This window comes from Lampris incognitus, chromosome 2 (assembly GCF_029633865.1).
Source record: "Lampris incognitus isolate fLamInc1 chromosome 2, fLamInc1.hap2, whole genome shotgun sequence".
In the NCBI taxonomy this organism is placed as follows: domain Eukaryota; kingdom Metazoa; phylum Chordata; class Actinopteri; order Lampriformes; family Lampridae; genus Lampris; species Lampris incognitus.
In genome coordinates, this window is record NC_079212.1 from 123,802,207 (window position 1) to 123,826,433 (window position 24,227).

At 42.0% G+C, this 24,227-nt stretch overlaps 1 protein-coding gene across 2 annotated transcripts in view; it reads left to right on the top strand.

Annotated features, from left to right (window-relative positions):
- Positions 1 to 3,553: 3,553 nt before the first annotated feature.
- Positions 3,554 to 24,227, top strand: part of myg1 (myg1 exonuclease) — a 40,107-nt gene continuing 19,433 nt past the window's right edge. Inside the window, exons 1-4 of one of the 2 annotated variants that reach the window (XM_056274660.1) lie at positions 3,554 to 3,854; positions 5,074 to 5,186; positions 10,163 to 10,322; positions 13,803 to 13,952. In XM_056274660.1, the coding sequence (XP_056130635.1) occupies positions 3,597 to 3,854; positions 5,074 to 5,186; positions 10,163 to 10,322; positions 13,803 to 13,952 (681 nt within the window). In that variant the 5' untranslated portion in view covers positions 3,554 to 3,596. The remainder of the gene's footprint in view (positions 3,855 to 5,073; positions 5,187 to 10,162; positions 10,323 to 13,802; positions 13,953 to 24,227) is intronic. The other variant, XM_056274661.1, reaches the window with a different exon arrangement.

The window sequence follows — 24,227 nt, forward strand, 5'->3', positions numbered from 1 at the left end:
GGCAGCTTGACTTCCCATCACTGTCGTGTGCGCCGCTAGAAACAGCAAGGGGGGGGGTCGCAGGCGTAGTGACGTTTTCTTAGTCCCTGCCCACAAGTCTGTCTCGCGGCCCGTGAAGAGCCAATAAGGAAGAGGCGAACTGACCGATAAGAGTGCGAGGCAGGCAGTGAGGTAAGAGGCTGGCTGGGGAACATGATCTGTATCCTTGTTTGTTTCATCTTGCCTGTGATAGTGACTCATTTCATTTTTGGGAAAAAAATGTGACCATGTACCCCCTCCTTCACCCTAAAAAAAAAAAAAGCCAAAACTTCTCTCAGCCTCTTCCTTGAGTCTTTTTTATTTCCTTTCTGCCTCTGTAGCTGTCCGGCCATCTCTTCCTCTAGGCCTCTGCGTTTATACCGCCTTATGTAGAGTAACGTTTGTTCCTAAGAAAAGGCCGTTGTCTCTCTTTCCCCGTGTCTGTTTATGCACCTACACGGGTGTCCAGCGAAGTCCTATAAACACAAGATGAACCCAGATTTGCCTAATGTGTTCACCATGGTAACAGGTGGTGGCATAATTTCAAAAATTTGTATTCTGGAGGGTTAGTTACCCATTATACGGGGCTATGCTAATTGCCTACTTGATTGGTTCACATTTTGCGGCGTCAAGAGTCATTAATTCAGCAGAAGCAAAGAAACCAATTATTCTTCATTACAAAACTTTTTTTTATGGTGGCACATTTGCATGATGGGGGTATTAGAATTACAAATGAAAGGGAAATAAATTAATCTTCAAAAGTATGAATGAAATGTTAATAAACATTTTAACAAGGATGCTTTCCAACACTGGCGAGGTGTTCATGACCACAACAGTATGAGGACTTCCCTCCGGTATCAAGCGGTTTCCCCGTTGGCTGTATTACAGGCGCTATCCATGGTTCTGAATAAGAGCTCCAACTCTCTACTTTTAATGCTCACTGCGCCCCCCCCCCAAAAAAAGCAAGAAAGCATGTCACTTGAATGAATGCATTGCAATTTAACTTTAATCAGCACACTTACTATTTTACAGATATGTTGCAGTTGTATATGCGTGATTCTTTGGATCACTCCATTTCCAAACGTACGAGAAGCAAAGGGATATCATGTTGTTAAGAGGACGGTCAGTGATGGATGAGAGAAATGCCTTCAAAGGAAGGCCTTAAGGAGTTTTGAGTGAAACCCTAGAGCCAAGTTACTCAGGAAAATGGAAACTCCCGATCTCAAACATCGATTTCATTATGTTAAAAGGGGGGGGGGGGTGCTATCAACATCCGCGGTGATGCGATCGATAGTAACCCCGGCTGAATGTTTGAACTACAGCGACACCTGGCGGTTGAAAACAATCTGCATCGAGCAAATTTTTATCCCGCAGTGATTAGTCGTCAAATCCTTCAACTGGTAGGTAGCCGTAGATGGACTGTCCTTTGTCCCGAGATGAGGTGTAAAATGGCATTTTCAAATCATGACACCAACTTCACGGTCTGCATGCTCATCCAGCAAAAGTGGTGCAGCCATACATATTAATGTGTAAACAATGCTTTTCAGCGAAACATAGCCTTTAAATTAAACGCGAATGATATATAAATCAAGAAATAGTGTTGCTCCATAGCCTTTATATTGATATGCATTGATATGATTCGTCTTGATAATACAAAGTGATGGGTTTGGTTGTTTATAGTTGTTTGCTGTTATGTATACTAGACCCGATAGACGTACACACAAGCTTCACAGCGAAAATTGCTGTTTCATGCATACGAACCTGACGCAGGATTTACACCATCGGAGAGCTATATCTATATCACAGTCTATATTTTCTACCTGGCAAATAAGAGATGGGTATACGGGAGAATGACAGCGCCCAGCCGGTCTATTTGAAAAGTGAGAACCTACCCTCTGCAGGCCCAAGGTTGAATGTCTTGCTTTCTTCAGGAAAGAGGGGTAGTTATGTTTATTCACTTGAAATCCTTGAGCCTCTAAAAGCATTGGTGACCCTCCATTCAGCCTGACTACATGGAGCCCCATCTGGCTAAGTATCTTATCAATAAACGTAAGAGCTTGTATCGCGAGAACGAGATTTGGGGCGAGAGCTGTTCCCCTTTCCGGTGCTGAAAACAGACACGTGCAAGTCAATTAACTTTGATACGAATGCTAAACCTCATGGGTCCGTAGGATCAGTCACATATTAAAAAAATGAATCCCAGCTAAAACAATTCCTGACACCTGACATCTTATTTTTACCTCACGTGACTTAAATAGGCATCTACCAGAGCAAAGCCTGGCGATAATGATGTTCCCATTAGTCAATTATGTGCCGAAATGCACTAATTACAGACCATTCGTGTGGAGTTTTAATGATCCTCGCGGATTTCCTTTCTGGTACTACAGTTTCCTCCTACAGTCCAAAGACATGTAAACTGGAATCTCTAAACTGAACGGAGTGTGAGTAACTCTATGCATAGGCCCTGAGATGAATTTTGCTGGTGTGTCCCTGCCAGCCCACCTGTATTAAGTGGGTATAGACAGTAGATGGACGGATGAAATTTAAATTTTCAACATGCAGGTAACTATCCCAGGCCCTTGCTATACTCTCATGTCATCGGCAACACTTGGCGTTGAGCACCTATTTGCTCGCTGCGTTGACATGTGTTAACCACTAGAGAGAGATATCTTTCCGTAATTTTCTCAATAAGAACGCCCTAAAATAAGGCTTCGTATCTTTATCAGCTTCACAGAGTTGAACTGGAATCAGTGCTTATGATAATAGTTTATATATATATATATCTGCAAGTCTAAAACAAATGTATTCCAGTGTTTTAGTCTTGTGGTGATGAAGATCTAGTTCGCAAGTCTCTTTGTGCTTTGTGTCGTAGTCTGATTGTTTGTTGGAAGATTTGGCAAAAAAAAAAAAACAGTAGGTTGGGATGCAAGGGTTTCTGGTCAGTTTCATATCCTATTTAACCTTAGATTGTTATGATACAATTTGTTTTTATTCTGGGCTGCATGAGGCATCACCTCCGGATGTAACAAAATTAAAGACGGGGCGAGGGGGGAACCCCTCATTTGACCATTAAAAGTATGACAAACCACTGCTTGTGCGTGACTTTACCAAACAGGGCGGCACGGTGGCGCAGTGGTTAGCACTTGCCTCACAGCAAGGTCCTTGATTCGAATCCCAGGTTCTTTCTGTGTGGAGTTTGCATGTTCTCCCCGTGTCTGCGTGGGTTTCCTCCCAGCATCAAAAAGACGTATGTTAGGGTTAATACTCCTTTCTGTTCCTGACCAAGGCAATGGAAAGAAAAACTGGATTTGGACCCCGGGCACTGCAGCTACCCATTGCTCCTATACAACAGGATGGGTTAAATGCAGAAAACAAATTCACTGTAACCTACAATGACAAAATAATGTTGCTTCCTTTCCTTTGTCTTTCTTTCCATTACCTCCTAGAATAGTTACCGCGGGTGAACCGAATATGCAACCCTCCCGGAATCACAAAAGAGGCGCACAAGCGTCACAATGTCCGGTCCGGCTGTAAATGCCGTCCGGCTCCAGCGTCGCGTGTCAAGTTTCAGGGTATCAATGATAGCAGCTAATTTTAAAAAGCTTTCGTTTCTTACAGCAAAAATAAACCAAACATTTTGCTGTTACTCCCGAAAAGCCCTCGACAATCGTCGCATCCTCCCTTTACATGTTAGTTGCAAGCGATACATGTCAAGTCAACCAAAGCGACTCTGCACCGAAAACATGTCGGCTAAAAAGATTGGCACGCATAACGGGTCGTTTCATTGTGATGAAGTTCTTGCTTGTTACTTCCTTCGTCAACTTCCCGAGTACAAGGTGGGTATGCTGCGACCGAGAAAGGAGGATGACCGTAGACGTGATGTTTTCTGCTCTCTGTAGCCGCGAATGGCGCTTCACTCTCGCTTTGAAGCCTACTTGGTGTTTACTGTGTGTCATCAGCCTTTGCTGGATGATTCGGAACGTTTTATTCTACCCCGTCCTCCTCGAGTGATCCCTCATCAATTTATCCAGTAGTGCTTTCGGCTGCTCTCGTGAGGGGATCCCTCATCAATTTATAATCCTACAAATGGTTGCGCTGTCCAGACAGATCATTGCCCTTGTGCGATGTGACTTTTTTTGGACCCTTTGTTAGTGTCTTGATGCATGCTCAATAATCCAGATGAGGATACCTGCAGTCAGCTGAGACTGATTAAGTTACTTATGGTGATGAAACGTTTCTCCCACTAAACTTTGTGTCCAGATGAACTGATTCAATTTTCTGGGACTCTGTTGGTGTTCGCTGGGTCATAATGATCCTGGGAATCAGAAGTATTTGGAGAAGAGGTGAAAATTATCCCAACAACCTGCTGTGTGGCAATAAACAAAAGCTGAACTTTCATTACTCTCAAATTGACCCGATTGAACACCACTTCAAGGGCATAAATGTGTAGCGGTGTGTGGCATGTGTACTCAGTGAAAATATGCTAATCTACATATTCTTCACAGAAAAAATAAGCTAAGGCCATGGAGTTTCAGGTTGCAAAAATTACTTATTGTATATTTTTGCTTTTGTTGAGAATTTCAAATGGGTCATTTTGACCCTCTGACCACATGAGGCTTCAAATGGGTAATTTTGACCCACTCACCACATGAGTGCACTTTGGAGAGTGCAGTTATGATAGAAAGCAACAGCTCTAATTGCCCCGGCTTCAAATGAAGCACTATCTTGTTTGACAAGGGAAGCAACTGTCTGAATACCAAACTTTCCGTTTCCCCATTTCCAATATCAAGTCTCCTATGGTATGAGTCTGGACTCAAAAAAATGATTTATGTCATGTTTGGCTGGGTACTATTTTGACAAGATTACTGGTATATTTGTTGATCTTGGGATTCCAAGAAGTTTTTTTTTCATCTTCTTTTATACTTTTCCAGAAGGCTATAGAGACTCTTAATAAAGCTCACAACATTAACCTAATTAATAATTAAATTCTTTTTTTTAATCCTCTATTATCTACTCCTCTTTTTATCTCTCCTTATGCCTTGTATCACTGTGCAGGATGCTGAAATCATTCGGACCAGGGATCCTGCAGAGTTGGCCAAGTGTGACATTGTGGTGGACGTAGGCGGAGAATTTGACCCAAAGAGGCATCGTTATGATCATCATCAAAGGTACTATATGGGCAGAATCTGCTATTGCAGAGCTCTTAGAGAGAGACGGTTTAATGCTGTATTCCATTCATCTTAGGAACCTATGAATTTCCCATATCCTACCATCCATCCATCCATCTATTATCCGAACCGCTTATCCTGCTCCCTGGGTCGCGGGGATGCTGGAGCTTATCCCAGCAGTCATTGGGCGGCAGGCAGGGAGACACCCTGGACAGGCCGCTGGCCATCACACAGGGCTGACATACACACACACACACACACACACACACACACACACACACACACACACACACACACACACACACACACACATTCATACCTAGGGACAATTTAGTACGGTCAGTTCACCTGACCTACAAGTCTTTGGACTGTGGGAGGAAACCCACCAGTAATGATTAAAATGGAATCCCCCCACACACACTCACCTGCACACACACACACACACACACACATGTCAAAATTTCAACATGAAAAATTGGGAAAGATTCCAAAATACAGAGTTTTGCAGTTTTTTTAAGTGACAGTACAGGGAAGGTATCTGATTGTGAACTGTAAAAAGCTTGTTTTACCATCACTAAAATCTCATAATACAACATTGCTGGATCTTTACTCGATTAAAGCATCTGTGTGACTATGGTAATTAATTGTTTAAATGTATCTTAATCCCTGTTTGCAGTATGGCCCCGCCTGACCGCAAAACCAGCATATTAGATTTCAGTCACACCGGTAATGACTGCGGGGGTAGGCTCCAGCATCTCCTGTGACCCTGAGTAAGGATAAGCGGTTTGGAGAACGAATGAATGAATGAATACATCTTAACAGATATGACCTGTTTAGTCACTCTGCATCCTCTCCATTTGCTAGTTTAGCTTTTATATATCATTAGCAATAGATAAGCGACACAATTATATATTTGTAGTCGGTTTCAACAGTTTCTGCTCAGTTTCCCCAAACTAGTTCACCAGAACACAGTCGAGTTTTCAAGTTTATTTGTCAAATACACAACAATACAGCAGTGGCAGACACTGCTGGCAATGAAATGCTTAGGCATCTGGCTAACCTCAAAGAAAGCTAAAAAAAAAAATTGATTTAAAGTTAAACTAAAATCTGAGTTTAAAAATGTAATAGTATATAAAGGCCAATTTTTATTAAAATCTAAATTTAAAATTTAACGTTAACAATAAAGTAACAATGAGAATAGAAATAAAAATATCGAAGTGGCAAAAAAGTAAAATGGTAGAAGAGTGGTACAGTGACAAATATCTTCGAGTATAAACATAAATATTTACATAGTGCAGGAATGGGTAAAGCAAAAAAAGTGAACAGCGCAGTATGAAGTGTCTATTGTGAGAGAGAGAGAAAGAGGTGTGTGTGTGTGTGTGTGTGTGTGTGTGTGTGTGTGTGTGTGTGTGTGTGTGTGTGTGTGTGTGTGTGTGTGTGTGTGTGTGTGTGTGTGTGTGTGTGTGTGTGTGTGTGTGTGTGTGTGTGAATGAGAGCGGACGCTCAAGAGTCCAGCGTCTGTGAGTTCAAGAGTCTCTGAGCTGACGCTGAGTTTGACATGTCAAACTTCTAAAGCCAGTTAGCAATAAAAATTATGGGAAATTCAAGGGGGAACTCCTTTTTTTTTTACTCCTTTATTAATCCCCATAGGGCAATTCTTTGAGGCTGGGATCGGACAGCTGTTCACAAGTCAGTCAATTTTCAATCATTAGAGAGTTCCTCGTTCTTTAAAACATTTATACTGAAGATAATAGACCTGTTCTATTTGTCCACAACTTTAGTTTTGAGACCACTGTTCTACAATACAGTTGTGTGAATAGAAAGCATTAAATCCCAATTGGTATCGACAAATGACTACAGATTAGTCTAGTTCCTGGATTTGAATGCAAGTGCTTGCACATTACACCATGTCCTAACTGGACGCGAGTGTCCCGACTATCGCGTCGAATAGGACACTCTCTGTCCACACCATTATGCAAACAAACCACGTACCTATCAGCTGCACGCTCGAGATCAGACTGGAGACGTTCCTCGTCCATCACAGTGCTTTTCAACGTGAGCAACAGAAAGTAAATAGAAACAGAGCGTCCGACAAAAGTTCAATTCAAAACAGCGTGCCACATCACACTACGCAGCGCTGCATTGCCCGTGGCCAGTTGGGACATTCCAATAGAATGTCCATCCATCTATTATCCAAACCGCTTATCCCAACCGGGGTCACGGGATGCTGGAGCCTATCCCAGCAGTCATTGGGCGGCGGGTAGGGAGACAGCCTGTACAGGCCGCCAGTCCATCACAGGGCCGACACACACACACACACACACACACACACACACACACACACACACACACACACACACACACACACACACACACATACACATTCACACCTAGGGACAATTTAGTATGGCTGATATCCCCGACCTGCATGTCTTTGGACTGTGGGAGGAAATCGAAGCACCCGGAGGAAACTCACGCAGACACGGACAGAACGTGCAAACTCAACACAGAGGATGACTCGGGACAACCCCCAAGGTTGGACTACCCCAGGGCTCGAACCTAGGACCTTCTTGCTGTGAGGCGACTGTGCCAACCACTGCACCACTGTGCCGCCTCCAATAGGATATAAAGTAAACAAACTGATTTTGTCACTCACGCTCGCTCGCGTTGCTTTCAGTTAGGATACAGCGTTAAACTGTAGATTTGGGCTCAGAATGTGTTACAGGGCTTTCTTGGTCGTGGCTGCCGAGAGGACAGGAGTACAAATAAAGAGTAAAAATGGAAATTGTGTTCGTCATTCAGTTCCATTTGGAAAAATTGAACAAACCCATGGTTCCTGACATAACTGCATGAGTCAGAAAGCAGGCTTCTGCTCACTTTCCTGGTAAAGTTTCCTTCTGATTGAGTGCGTTTTAGACGACATCTTGTCACATTGAGTAATCAGCCCATTCCAGGTGTCTTGTCATTTTAATGTCCTTATGATAATCAGACATTGCTTTTATGACCCTAGAGATGAAGACACGCCAGGGCTATTTTCCCAGCAGGGGGTTAGCGGTAATTAGCTCTCCTTCAATCGACCGAACCCTGCTGTTTGTTCACGAGGCACAGCACCTGACATAACACAGTGTGGGGCCACAAGACTGTGTGACTGTCACTCACATGCACTGGCTGGGGGCATAACAGTGGGGGTGGAGAGTGTAGAGTGTGGGGTCTAATGGGCTTGGGTTTGAGAGGAAGTTAAGAGCTTAGTATATAGGACTATCCATAGGCATAATAAAGTCAAGTAAAAAGCAAAAGTACTGTAAGAGAATTATATCTTAAGTGTTTGGAAGCAGGGTCCAGTCATACTTTATCCACTTTTATATATTGCCAGGTTATCGCTTTAGTGTGCCACAGAATTGTCCCTTTGATGAATTTACGATAGCTGCTTTTATAATTGGAAGAAATTTAAAACCATCTCCGATTCCACAGAGGCAGTGATGATTGGTGTCCTTTGAGTTGCACATCCTTCCCAACTGTCTGCTTTTTTGTCTTCCTGGTTCACTCCCCCCCCCCCGGTAATCGGCACAGAGATGCCTCGGCTCGGGCAATTAGCTCTTTAATGGCAGTGATTTCCCCTCGCCCCCTCCAGCATGCCTCTCATTCATTTGACGGCCTGTTCTCTGCTATGCTGCCACCAGCGCATCTTGATTGAGTCAGAATTAAATAACCATCAGCGGCACGGCAGCGGAGCAAACTGATCAGGGCACAAGACTCAGGGAAGAGCACCTCAGGTGGCTTTTGCTCATGCTTAGAGAACATACCCCAACTTGCTTAATCTCTCTGCTGTCTGGGAAAAGTATCCCATTTTTTTAAACTAAAAGTAGTATTTGTTCATTTACAAGTTTTTGTTGTTTGTTTGTTTGTTTTTTTGTTGTTGTCAGCAGTTGTACGTACAGCTAGACCCAATTGATTTTTGACTGAAAAGGCAAGAATCAAAAACCAATAATGTGTATTTTTTTTTTTTAATTTTTGAGCATGACTTGAGCATACTCAGGTTCTATACTTGGCTTTTTGTTTTGCTCGTGAGTATCATTAGCAGTTGTAGCTCATTGCCTATGCAGCCTATTTTCTAATTTCACAGCTGGTGTAGATTTGCTTTTTTGTAGGATGTTGTGCATCCAAAATACTTTATATTAATATCACACAAACATTTTAACTCACTTGAAGTGGAAAAGTTGCAGTGCTAATAAAGAGGTGAGGAGGATTTAATATAGCTCGGTGGACCAATATGCTTGCATCCTAACGCTGAGTTTCACAGTTTGAGCTCCAGCATTGCAAAGAGCAAATTTGTTAGTACTACTGGGTCGGGAATTGGTAGGGATAATGTGTCCCACCATTGTAGTTGATGACTCCTACAGGTGGTGGGGTACCTGCATAGCTTCAGGTGGGCCTGGGGTAAATGGCATGAGCCTCTGCATGTGAAACCTGCAGCTGTCAGATAGAAAGAAGCAGTCGGCTGGCTCTGCCTGTATTGAAGGACGCATATTAAATTTTATACCTTTCCCAACTGCCATGCTGGTTGTGTAATGGTGGGGTCTTAGGAGGAGACATGCCAAATTGTATCTTGGGACATGCCAAATTAGGATGAGAAGGGGACCCCCCCCCCCCCAGTGCACACACATTAAGGATTTCCACAGAAATAGAATTTGAGTTGTTCTCCAAAATGCTTCTGTAAACATATTTAATCACCTTTAAACAGCAAATGGAAATGCACCAGATTTGCAATTGATTTTTACTTTTTGCCAACGGATTATAGGTTAAAAAAAAAAAAAAAACTAAAGGGAGAAGCACCAATAAATCTGTTTGTTTTTTCATTTTTGTTGTTTGATAAATTTCTAACAAACCGAACATGATGCATAGATTGTTTTCGTGTCATGAATAGGCTATTTCTGTCTGCTGCCAACTGCCTAACAGAATGTCTCCTTTTCCGCCAGGACATTTACGGAGAGCTTCAGCAGCCTGTGTCCAGAAAAGCCATGGGTAACCAAGCTTAGCTCAGCCGGCTTGGTCTACCTCCACTTTGGCCGTCAGCTGCTGGCCCAGCTTACACAACTAAAAGAGGATGACAAGCTGCTCGAGGTGCTCTATAACAAGGTGAGAAGATGAGTATGACAGATTAACCAATTATGGGTCTTTTCTTCTTTCTTTATTTCTTTTTTTTTTTTAAGCTGCCATATATATATATTACACATGAAGTTATGTTTAGGGAGGGACTGAAGCATTGCAGAAAAGGTCCTGAGCTGGATATCAAGTCTTAGTCACAGTGCTGACACATTATTGAACAAAGATTTGTTTGAGTTGCCCTACCTGCATCAAAATGGTCACCAACTCTGGTAAATCAAACTCCCATTGTGTATTTAGGTATAGAGCTGAGAAATGGGAGGTAAAGAGTAGTTAATAGGAAGGTGAAGTAGAATCATGGGTTGTTTTAAGTTTGTCAGCTTTGCAAAAATTCACTCAAAATTTGCTTAACAATTGGATAGAAACATGGCTACAGTCATACTAACTCATACCCCCCTTTTTATTTTAATCACGCTTAGGGTCTCGGCCTAGGATTTGAAACCATGAAATTACAGCACGTAGACTAGTACACAAAATCTTTTCACAAGCAGTCACATTATGTTTACTAAACCACAACACAATGTAAATGTTCTAAATATTAAATCTTACTGATATTAACTTTATGGGTGTTGCAGTTTAAAATACACGAAGCCCAAAGTATTCTGTTTACTCACATTTGGGGCTCTCATCATTTTAAGATGATGCGTGTCTACCCCTCTGTTAGATCAGAAAAACTATAAGCAGCTATATTTACTCATCAAAAATGGTTAAAAAATGTCATATCTTTGGGGACTAACTCCATCTGTTCTAAGTGGTGGCTTCACAGGAAACTCTATCTAGTTCTCTGTTCCAGTTCTTTGCTGTTCTTAGTTTAGCCAGTGAGCTGACATGTCACTGCAATGTGGGGGCGTCATTTTGGTGCAGCGTCCTATTCCTACTTCTTACTTTCAAAGGGCCTGTGCAACCGTGACCAAATGAGTTGGACTCAGGATGAAGCAATAATACTAATTCTAACATATTCCATTATCTGCACTCTGAAAAAGGAAAGGGTTAACCTCCTATTTTCTTTTTAAAACCAAAAATGATTCTTGTGTTGGCCCAGGTTCCATCAGCATAAGCATGTACCTGCGCATAGTATACAAAAACCTGGCTCTTATCTTAGCCAGGGCTTTGTATGCACCCTCTACACACACACACACACACACACACCCTCCTCACATAAGGCACATTGCATATTGCATATGTTTTAGGGATAGACTGATATTTATCAGTTGATATTCGTGTTCTGCTGATACATTGATATCAGCTATTTTCTTGCTGATAACCCCCTGATACACAGTAAGCACGTTCAGTTGTATTCTGTAATGATGCAGCAAGCCCAGGATGCCTGCAGATCAGTTATTTAATATTATTCAAGCTGTCCAGAAGATACATATTTTGTTATTTAAGGAAACTTTACTAAAGTGTTGTTTATGAACATGTTTACTTAACTGATATTTTAGGTTCCTGTATAGGTTTTTGAATTTTTACATTAGAAAAAGTTATTTAAAAAAAAATAATTGAACAATATTAATGAATTGTTTTACTTTTTACAAGAGAAAAGACAAGCAATTATATATATATATATATATATATATATATATATATATATATATATATATAATCTAGTGAGTCATGTAAATTCTTTATGAAACAGCACAAGCCTGTTTCATGCCATAAGCAATCATCAGCTGTCAATAAAGCTACTCAGGAAAGAACATACCATTTACTGCCTCATCACATGCACAATGTCCACTGGGGTAGGGAGAGGTGCGACATTCAAAAACACGTGATTGTTAATTGTCCAATGGGTGGAGGGGGGTTGGTATTTTACTATTGGCATGATTTATTTATAATTACAAAATAGGTGCTTATATCTATGTCTGCAACTGCTGATCAATTCATTCCTGTTATTCAATGTAGACATTTCTGGTTTGCAAATGATAAAATATTTTTCAGTTAGACATAGATTTCACATTTTACTACTGGTTGAATATGCCCTGTTCTTTGAGAGGATTTTCCAGGTGGTTGAATAATTAATGTTTCTGTCCACCAATGACCAGTTATAACGGCTTAAAGATGTTACATTCTTTAAACTGCTGTTGCTAAAGCTACACATGTGAGCATTAGACTTATCTTTGAATGTTCTCTCTGTTAGACTGACGTATGTCTCTATTTTGCCGTTGTCATCTCTCGTCACTGTAGCTTGGTAGATAACTCCCTTCGTCTTGTATTTTCCTTCGTGGGGGCATGAGTCATTCACACGGCAGTTGCAGTTGGGGGAGTCTGGTTGTGATGAAGCTGCCATTGATTTGTTCATGATTCTTGTGTTGTGGGATGATATTATTTGTTGAATGTTAGGCATGCAGCTGTAACTAATTTTGATGGCGCTCTTATTGAATATCCTCCTCAGTTGATGGTCTGGGATAAAGCACTTATCCAAAAGTTAAAAAAAGTGCTTACCGATGTTTGTGGCCACGGTATCGCTGTAGGGTGGGTTGTACCAGGTGATGTTTCGTTTTCTGCTACGTTTGTTGATTTGCTGGCAGTCAGTATTTAATGGTGGGATGTACTTAAGCTTAAAATTGTAGCTGCTCTTTTGTAATGCATCTTGGTACGGGGGTGTAGCTTTGTTGAATATGGACTCATTAGATGATCATTTTGAAAGTCTTCTATTAATGCTTTCTGGGATGTTCCTCAAGATGGAGGGTGGGTGGTTGCTTTCTCTATGGACATACTGCAGTGTGTTGTTGGGCTTAATGTATGGCTTGTATGTGCTGTTCCTAAGGTCCATTGAGATGTCCAGAAAGTCAATTTGCTTTTTGTTTGCTTTCAGTAGTGATTTTTAGTCCATTGTTTTAGAATTTTTGCATCCCTACCATGATGTCTCGCTCCCTCTCATGATCTCTCTCTCTGCATGATCTCTCTCTCTCTCTGGGGATGTCCAGGTAGCGTGGTGGTCTATTCTGCTGCCTACCAACACGGGGATCGCTGGTTCGAATCCCCGTGTTACCTCTGGCTTGGTCAGGTGTCCCTACAGACACAATTGGCCGTGTCTGTGGGTGGGAAGCCGGCTGTCGCTGGATATATGTCCTGGTCGCTGCACTAACGCCTCCTCTGTTCGGGTGGGGCACCTGTTCGCGGGGGAGGGGGTACTGGGGGAAATGGCGTACTCCTCCTATGCGCTACGTCCCCCTGGTGAAACTCATCACTCTCAGGTGAAAAGAAGTGTCTGGCGACTCCACATGTATTGGAGGAAGCATGTGGTAGTCTACAGCCTTCCCCAGATTGGCAGAGGGGTGGAGCAGCGACCGGGATGGCTCGGAAGAGTGGGGTAATTGACCGGATACATTTGGGGGGGAAAAGGGGGAAAATTCCGCAAAAAAAAAAAATGTGTTGCATGAATAAAGTTGGATTGACTTATTGATTTACCCTCTGCCTCAACCCCCCCCCCCACATGCAAACCCCCCACAGCTGTATGAGAACTTCGTGGAGGAGGTAGATGCTATTGACAACGGCATCTCACAGTACGACGGGGAGGCCCGATATGCCATCTCCACCACACTGAGCGCACGTGTTGGCCACCTGAACCCAGGCTGGAACAGCAAGAATCAGGACACAGAGGTGTGCAAGCACGTGTGCCCATGTGAATGTGTGTGTGATATTTCTCTAACGCATCATCCAATAGTGTGTGTGTGTGAGTGAGAGAGAAAATGAGTATGTATGCACAGTTAGTTTTGAGTGAAATAACTGTCCTACAATATACAGTGAGTTTAAATCTCTTTATGTTGGATTGAAATGCCTGATGAGGGATTGAAAAATGATTAGGACTGAGGTAAAATGGGAATCTTTTACCAGCTACAGGCCGCTGATTACATTGTGTGTCTCTGTCTGTGTTTGTTTGTCTCTGTGTAGACTCTCGTCAGTACCTGTGTCTGTGATATTAGGTTGCTGAAATGGGACATGGGTCTTCTTTATGTCTGTATGACTGTGGACCCTGATTTAATTGTAGTACTTATCAAGAAAAAGTTGCAAAGTCACTCACAGATAGGTAAAAATAAATGAGTACATTCAAGAATTATTAAAGAAAACAGTTAAAAATGATTAAACGACCATCATCTATCAGAACAGTCAACTGGATAAGAACAAATCAGTGCTAAAAAATAAAACTGTCAAGTCCGTTACCAAGCAATTACAAACAAACCACTGTCGAGAAAGTGCAGACAAGCAATGCAGCAGAGAAAACAGTGAACCATAAAAGACAAAACAGACATGATCATAAGATGAAACAGAGAGGTTTTTAAGGGTTTTTTTTTGGTCAAGTATTGTTGTCAGATCAAAAGCTGCTTTCAAATGATACTCTAAAATGTGTCAAACCTATTTTTTTAAAGCCATTTTTGGTAACTAATTCTTGTTGTCAACAATTCAATAAACAAAATTGTGCCTTACAGTATTACTCTCTGAATTTCATCCCGATAAGATACCATTGAAAGACAATAACTAATGATACTGAATCACTGCCCAACCCTGTCCCAGCATGTAGAGTGAAATATAAGTGGGAGCCAACAATGACATGGTGTGGCAAATCTCAGCCACAGCCGGGGCTGCCCGGCACCAAGACACGGACACAGATGGTAGGCGCAGGCACAATGGCCCATTTATTAAAAGCTGAAACATAGATTGTCTTTATGCATGCTCAATAATCCAGGTAATGAAATTACAGAAAGTTGAATCAGTTCATCTGGACACAACATTTATTGAGAGAAATGTTTCATCACTCATCCAAGTGACTTTCATTCTACAAGTCCCAGCTCAGATATTTGTGTCAGGTCCAGTCCCCACTTTAGGGAAAGGATTTGAACGTTTCAGCTGCATGCTGGGATTAAATACCTGGCTTTCCTCCACATGTGCTGCTCAAAAATTTAACTTCACTGACAACTTCCGCCAGTTCTGGGAGCAACGAAACCATTTCAGAATGGATGGGCTTCATTTAAACAGAGTGGGGGTCCACATGCTCACTGCTAACTTAACCTATGGCCTCCAGCACTCCAGCTGCTGGTATTTGGAAAGGGTCAGGAAAATCTGGGAAAAGTAGAGCAATCTTTCCTACCTAGGAAAACAATGACAACACCATGGATCATTCCCAGTCTCCCCCTTCCTCTTCGCCTCTCAGAGATGTATCTAACACAAGCTAAGATGCAGGTTAAAGGGATTGATGAGATATTACTGTGTTACCAAAAGTTCCCGCTTATCAAAACAAACCAAGGGCAATCTCCTTGCAGTCAGCATTACAGGGCATGCTGACTACTAGGACCAACTGGGTCCTTACATCCCCCCCTTTACCGCATGTCTCCCTCTGCTTACTGGGTATGGACTCGGGCTGCACGATTTGATGAAAAAGTCATATTGCGATTATAGTGGACAATATTGCGATTAACGATTGCAATATAATAAGCAGATTTATACATCAGAATCAAAATCAGAATACAAATAATACAAATTTGTTGTGTTTTTTTTTTTTTTTGCCACTAGTTCATCAGCGTTAACCTGCTCATTGTCATCGGTATCAATTTTTTCCTTCTTTCCGGTCAGTGATTTGATGTCTCTGAATTTTCTTCAGTTAAACAAAGATAAAATTGAAGTAATTGTCTTTGGAGCCAAGGAAGAACGATTAAAAGTCGCTGTCAGCTACAATCGGTAATGTTAAAAATCACGAACCAAACCAGAAATTTTGGCATAGTCATGGACTCAGACCTGACTTTATATAGCCACATTAAGACAATTATAATGTCAGCCAACTATCAACTGAAGAATGTATCAAGAATTAAATGATTTATGTCTCAACAGGATTTGGGAAAAACTTATCCATGCATTTATCTTCAGTTGACTCGACTACTGTAAATGTCTTTACAGGTCTCAATTGGTCAAACAGCTGCAGCTGATTCAGAACGCTGCTGCTCGAGTCCTTACTACTACTACTACTACTACTACTACTACTTTTGGCTGCTCCCGTTAGGGGTCGCCACAGCAGATCATCTGTTTCTATCTCTTCTTGTCAATCAATCAATCAATCAATCAATCAATCAATCAATCAGTCAGTCAGTCAGTCAGTCAGTCAGTCAGTCAGTCAATTAATCAATCGAGTTGCATTTTATATAACGCTTTTCTAGCTGCAAAAGCCACTCAAAGCGCTTTACATTTCTGGTCAAATCTGAATTTCAGACACCTGTTATAATAAAACGCAAGCCGTTTTCTGTATAATCACTACCTATTTAATATGCATAAGGCCACCGAAATGTGATTTCCAATGATTAACTTATTCAAACGTGTATTACAAAAAGATTTGACATGGGCTGGGATGAGAGTCAGCACCTCCAAGTCTGAGGCCATGGTTCTCTACCGGAAAATGGTGAATTGCTCCCTCCGGGTTGGGGATGAGTTGTTGCCTCAAGTGAAGAAGTTCAAGTATCTCGGGGTCTTGTTCACGAGTGAGGGTAGGATGGAGCGGGAGATTGACAGGCAGATTGGTGCAGCATCAGCAGTAATGCGGACGTTGTACCATACTGTTGTGGCGAAGAAGGAACTGAGCCGGGAGGTAAAGCTCTCAATTTACCAGTCAATCTTCATTCCAATCCTCACCTATGGTCATGAGCTTTGGGTAGGGACCGAAAGGGTGAAATCGTGGATACAAGCGGCTGAAATGAGTTTCCTCCGTAGGGTGTCTGGGCTCAGCCTTAGAGATAGGGTGAGGAGCTCGGACATCCGGAGGGAGCTTGGAGTAGAGCCGCTGCTCCTTCGCATCAAAAGGAGCCAGTTGAGATTATTTGGGCATCTAATTAGGATGCCTCCTGGGCATCTTCCTTTGGAGGTTTACCAGGCACGGCCAACTTGGAGTAGACCCCGGGGTAGACCCAGAACGCGCTGGAGGGACTTTATGTCTAATCTGGCCTGGGAACACCTTGGGATCCCCCAGGAGGAGCTGGAGGGCGTTGCTGGGAAGAGGGACATCTGGAGTGCCCTACTTACCTTGCTGCCACTGTGACCCGACCCTGGAAAAGCGGCTGAAGATGAGATGAGATGATGTTTTATGTAAAGCACTTTGAATTGCCTTGATGCTAAAATGTGCTATACAAATAAATTTGCCTTGATTTGCCTTTCATTGCCTTGCCTTTCCTTATTCAGTCTCACCTGACTGCATGTATCCCCACCCTTAACATTTTTTCAAGGATGAAGATGTACACATGTTTGATAGGAAGGAATGCTGGTTTGAACTGGGAGTCAAAGAGTCCATGTGGGGGGGGGGGGGGGGCGCTAAGAGTACATCTGTTGCCATCTTACAATGCTGTTATTGCAACTTCTCCAATCCTCTGTGAATAGTAGACATGGCCATTGTAGCTCTAGGTAATGGTCACAATAATTTGCATATGAAACCGTTTGTTGTTTTCGGTTGTTACGCCACTGTGCTGTTTATAAGGGTGAGGATACCTGCAGTCAGCTGAGACTGAAGAAGTCCGTTAGAGTGATAAACCAGTTCTCTCAGTAAATGTGTCCAGATGAATTGATTCAACATTCTGTGATCAAACATAGATTGTTAAAAACATCATAGTTTCAAAACATAAGATAGTAAAAATTAACAATAAAGTTTTATGAAGAAATGGCAGTTAATTCATCAATTAGTTTATCATTTCCCAGATACACCAGGTGAGGGGCTAGTGAAAGCAACACTGTGCTTATGACCAGCAAGTCAAATACCACAAACCACCTACTGAATCACTGAGGCTGAAATGTTGCTATTTCAAACAGAAAAGTCCAACAAAACTAAAATTCTTTATTAGCAGCCAAATTTGCATCAGAAATTAAAACGGGTGTTTTAGTTCCTGAAATAGAATGCTATCTCAGGGAGATGTCAGATGTAGTAATCAGGACCAATAAGCGCCATGTAGCTAGGTAACAGTGTAGTATGTTAAGACTATAAAAAAAGGTTTCTCCAGATTAATTTCCAGAGCAAATATCAAAACACGCAAGGAACAAACATGGCTTGGTGTGACTTCTCCAGTGTCTCTGATATACTGTCGGACGGGAACAGTTGGAGGCAAACAACTCCTGTTCTCTGCTGACTCTCAGGAGATCTCCCCATCCTAGCCTTGTAGATGTTGACAGTGCCACCCATTTTTTTTCCATCACTGAAGCAGTCTCAGTGGAATAGATAGCCTATTTGCTTTCTCACATTTCAATTCACTGTAGTATGTTTTTCTCCCCCTTGCAATTTCCTCAAGTCCTCACCCTTCCCTCTACTTAGATTGCAAGACACGGTGGTGCTTAAACAATGAGAAAGTGAGACTGATTTGTTGTAACGCTGAAAATAAACTGCAGCAGATTGAGGCAAGTTGGTATTAGACTGAGCCAGAAAGCGATCAAAGTTTGTAATAAAAGAAAAAGATGGATTTTAATCTTCTTTGTTAAAACTCAGAGCTGTCATGGCCTCATCAGTCAGACACTTACAGTGTATGTGTGCTCTTGCACATGTTTTTTTTTCACACTCGTGCACATGGTTTTGTGTGTTTATGCCTGTAAAAACATATCTGTCTGTTAATTTTGTAAGGGCAAGAGTATCTATATATAGCGATCTAGTAAGTTGTCTGTGGGTGTAATTTGTTGTAAGTAAATTTCAGAGAATCTGAATATTTTTGGATAATGGCCCACTGACCATTTACCATTTAATATAAAAACATTTTTGGATAAATAGACAATGGATGTGGCACGGTGGTTAGCGTGGTCACCTCACAGCAATAAGGTTCTGGGTTTTAGCCCCGGGGTAGTCCAACCTTGCGGGTTGTCCTCTGTATGGAGTTTGCATGTTCTCCCCGTGTCTGTGTGGGTTTCCTCCCACAGTCCAAAGACATGTAGGTCAGGTGAATCGGCCGTACTAAATTGTCCCTAGGTATGAATGTGTGTGTGTGTGTGTGTGTGTGTGTGTGTGTGTGTGTGTGTGTGTGTGTGTGTGTGTGTGTGTGTGTGTGTGTGTGTGTGTGTGTGTGTGTGTGTGTGTGTGTGTGTGTGTGTGTGTGTGTCAGCCAGCCCTGTGTGATGGCCTGGCGACCTATCCAGGGTGTCTCCCTACCGCCCAATGACTACTGGGATAGGCTCCAGCATCCCCGTGACCCTGAGAGCAGGATAAGTGGTTTGGATAATGGAATGGAATTTTAAGAGGGAACATTTATTTAATCCCAGGTCTTATCTAGACTATGTGTTGGTTTTAAATTAAATTATTGATAAAATTGGTATTATTATTACTATTGTTATTATTTTCTTTTTTGTTATTATTATATGCCCCACAAGTTAGGTGCGAGATGAAAGAGAAAGAAGAATTCTGGAGTGTGTTGGATGATGTGGTGGAGAGTGTACCCAAGGAGGAGAGAGTGCTGATTGGAGCAGACTTCAGTGTTCATGTTGGTGAAGGGAACAGAGATGATGAGGAGGTGATGTGCAGGTATGGTGTCAAGGAGAGAAATGTGGAGGGACAGGTGGTGGTGGATTTTACAAAAAAGATAGGCTGTGGTGAATACATATTTCAAGAAGAGGGAGGAACACAGGGTGACATGAGTGGAGGAAAGTGCACACGGGTGGACTATATCTTATGCAGGAGGCACGATCTGAAAGGGAGTGTAGACTACAAGGTGGGGACGGGAGAACGTAGCTAGACAGCATCGGATGGTGGTCTGAAGGATGACTTTGGAGATCAAGAAGAGGATGAGAGTGAAGGCAGAGCCAAAGATCAAATGGTGGAAGTTGAAGAAGGAAGACTGGTGTGTGGAGTGGAGGGAAGAGTTAAGACAGGCACTGGGTGGTAGAGAGGAGTTGCTGGATGCCAGGGCAACCACTGCAGAAGTAATGAGGGAGACAGCTAGGAAGGCACTTGGTGTGTCATCTGGACGAAGGAAGGAAGTCAAGGAGACTTGGTGGTGGAAGGAAGGAGTACCGGAAAGTATACAGAGGAAGAGGTTGGCAAAGAACTACTACTACTACTTTCAGCTGCTCCCGTTAGGGATCGCCACAGCGGATCATCCGTTTCCATTTCTTCCTCTCTTCTGCATCTTCCTCTGTCACACCAGCCACCTGCATGTCCTCCCTCAACACATCCATAAACATCCTGTTTGGCCTTCCTCTTTTCCTCTTCCCTGGCAGCTCCATATTCAGCATCCTTCTCCCAATATACCCAGCATCTCTCCACCACACATGTCCAAGCCCATCTCAATCTTGCCAGTTTCTTTGCCAAGAGGTTGGCAAAGAAGTGGGATAATCATATAGATGAAGAAAGTAGACAGGAGTACAAGGAGATGCGGCGTAAAATGAAGAGTGGGCTGGTGACAGTGAAGGAAAAGGCATACAGCGAGTTGTGTGAGAGGTTAGACACTAAGGAAGGAGAAAAGGACTTGTACCATTAGCTAGACAGAGGGACCGAGCTGGGAAGGATGTGCAGCAGGTTAGAGCTATCGAGTATAGAGATGGAAATGTGCTGACAAGTGAGGGGAGTGTGTTAAGAAGGTGGAAGGGGTACTTTGAGGGGCTGATGAATGAAGAAAATGAAAGTAAGAGAAGTTTGGATGATGTGGGCATAGTGAATCAGGAAGTGCAGTGGATTAGCAAGGAGGAAGTGAGGGCAGCTATGAAGAGGACAAAGAGTGGAAAGGTGATTGGTCCTGATGACATACCTGTGGAGGCATGGAGGTGTTTAGGAGAGATGGCAGTGGAGGATTTTAACTAGCTTGTTAAAATACAATCTTGGAAAGTGAGAGGATGCCTGAGGAGTGGAGAAGAAGCATACTGGTACCAATTTTCAAGAATAATGGTGATGTGCAGAGCTGTAGTAACTACAGAGGTATAAAGTTGATTAGCCACAGCATGAAGATATGGGAAAGAGTAATAGAAGTTAGGTTAGGAGGAGAGGTGATTAGCGAGCAGCAGTATGGTTTCATGCCATGAAAGACCTCTATAGATGCAATGTTTGCTTTAAGAATGTTGATGAAGAAGTACAGAGAAGGTCAGAAGAAGTTACGTTGTGTCTTTGTGGAATTCGAGAAAGCATATGATAGGGTCCTGAGAGAGGAGGTGTGGTATTTATTGTATGAGGAAGTCAGGAGTGGCAAAAAAGTATTTTAAGAGTGGTGCAGGATATGTACAAGGGCAGTGGGACAGTGGTGAGGTGTGCAAGGTCCCAGCTGCGAAACTGCTGGAACCCCATTATATCTGTTACGATCATTATTATTATTGTTCTGCTCTAAAAATATCTGGCTCTCAGAAACTGTAACTGCTACAAGTTCCCAAACGTGACAGATAGGTTGGAAATCACACTCACTACTCGGACACAAAATATATATATATATATATATATATATATATATATGAGTCAAGTACATTCCTAATGAGACAGTACAAGCCTGTTTCATGCCATAAGCAATCATAATGCCATAAGCCATAATCATGCCATAAGCATAATTGCTTATGGACCAGGCTTGTACTGTCTCATAAATAATTTACTTGACTCACTTGATTATTTTGCTCCATGTTTGTTGAGCACTTTCCCTACCGTTGAGTGTTTCTTTTAACAAAGTTATATATATATATATACACAAAGTTTTATATACACTACCGTTCAAAAGTTTGGGATCACCCAAACAATTTTGTGTTTTCCATGAAAAGTCACACTTATTCACCACCATATGTTGTGAAATGAATAGAAAATAGAGTCAAGACATTGACAAGGTTAGAAATAATGATTTGTATTTGAAATAAGATTTTTTTACATCAAACTTTGCTTTCGTCAAAGAATCCTCCATTTGCAGCAATTACAGCATTGCAGACCTTTGGCATTCTAGCTGTTAATTTGTTGAGGTAATCTGGAGAAATTGCACCCCACGCTTCCAGAAGCAGCTCCCACAAGTTGGATTGGTTGGATGGGCACTTCTTTGAGCAGATTGAGTTTCTGGAGCATCACATTTGTGGGGTCAATTAAACGCTCAAAATGGCCAGAAAAAGAGAACTTTCATCTGAAACTCGACAGTCTATTCTTGTTCTTAGAAATGAAGGCTATTCCATGCGAGAAATTGCTAAGAAATTGAAGATTTCCTACACCGGTGTGTACTACTCCCTTCAGAGGACAGCACAAACAGGCTCTAACCAGAGTAGAAAAAGAAGTGGGAGGCCGCGTTGCACAACTGAGCAAGAAGATAAGTACATTAGAGTCTCTAGTTTGAGAAACAGACGCCTCACAGGTCCCCAACTGGCATCTTCATTAAATAGTACCTGTTAGAGCCTGTTTGTGCTGTCCTCTGAAGGGAGTAGTACACACCGGTGTAGGAAATCTTCAATTTCTTAGCAATTTCTCGCATGGAATAGCCTTCATTTCTAAGAACAAGAATAGACTGTCGAGTTTCAGATGAAAGTTCTCTTTTTCTGGCCATTTTGAGCGTTTAATTGACCCCACCAATGTGATGCTCCAGAAACTCAATCTGCTCAAAGAAGTGCCCATCCAACCAATCCAACTTGTGGGAGCTGCTTCTGGAAGCGTGGGGTGCAATTTCTCCAGATTACCTCAACAAATTAACAGCTAGAATGCCAAAGGTCTGCAATGCTGTAATTGCTGCAAATGGAGGATTCTTTGACGAAAGCAAAGTTTGATGTAAAAAAAATCTTATTTCAAATACAAATCATTATTTCTAACCTTGTCAATGTCTTGACTCTATTTTCTATTCATTTCACAACATATGGTGGTGAATAAGTGTGACTTTTCATGGAAAACACGAAATTGTTTGGGTGATCCCAAACTTTTGAACGGTAGTGTATATATATATATACGTATATCAGCACGGATACAGGAAAAAAGTTTTAGTACACTGCAGTACAGACCTGTTTCGTGCGTCTCGCATTCATCAGCTGCTAATGTCATTCAACAAAGAATCACTCTATATGTTCCAAAATATTTAAAATCAATTAACATCTGTATCGCCACAAGTCTTCATTCAAATGCTACCAAAACTGACACAGAGATTGTGCAGATGCTTGATATCACATTTTTCAAATGGTCAGAAATGTCAAATGACTAGTCTACTGTGACATTCAGTGTCATCCTGTAATTAGTACACAATATTTGCACAATATTTTAAATTTTGCCAAGTGTTTGCTCAAACTTCACCAAACTATTTAACAATACACCTGAAAGCAGCGGAATGGTGTGTGATTTATTTTATTTTTTTCAGAATTTTATCACCAGCAATTTAATTGTTGTGAATTTTAAGCTTAAACGGCCAAAAATCTCCCAATCTGGCAACTGTGATGTGATTGCTTTAAATTGTAAGAAGGTGTGGAAATGCCATGTCTCCCCAGTGGCGCAGTCAGTAAGTCACCTTCTCTGGGCATGCAAAGGTCGTTGGTTCAAGTCCATCCATCCATCCATCCATCCATCCATCCATCCATCCATCTGTTATCCAAACCGCTTATCCTGCTCTCAGGGTCGTGGGGATGCTGGAGCCTATCCCAGCAGTCACTGAGCAGCAGGCGAGGAGACACCCGGGACAGGCCACCAGACCACCACAGGGCCACCAGACGGATAATTCCAACTTGTTAACTTTATGAAAAATTATGCATGTGGCATGTTTTCAAATTCCTTTGAAGGTCACAAGACTGTCGAAGACTGTCTTTTGATACAGTTTAAATTTTCTGCCATTTTGAATTTTGTCCAAATCTGTCTTTCTTACTACTCCTCCTACAAATTTTGAGCAATTGCCACCAAATTTGGTACAAAGCATCTCTGGAACAAGCAGGAAAACAAGTTTAAGTTTTCGTATTTTTGATATTCCATACGGTTTCAATTATAAAGCCAATCAATTTTTATCAAAATAG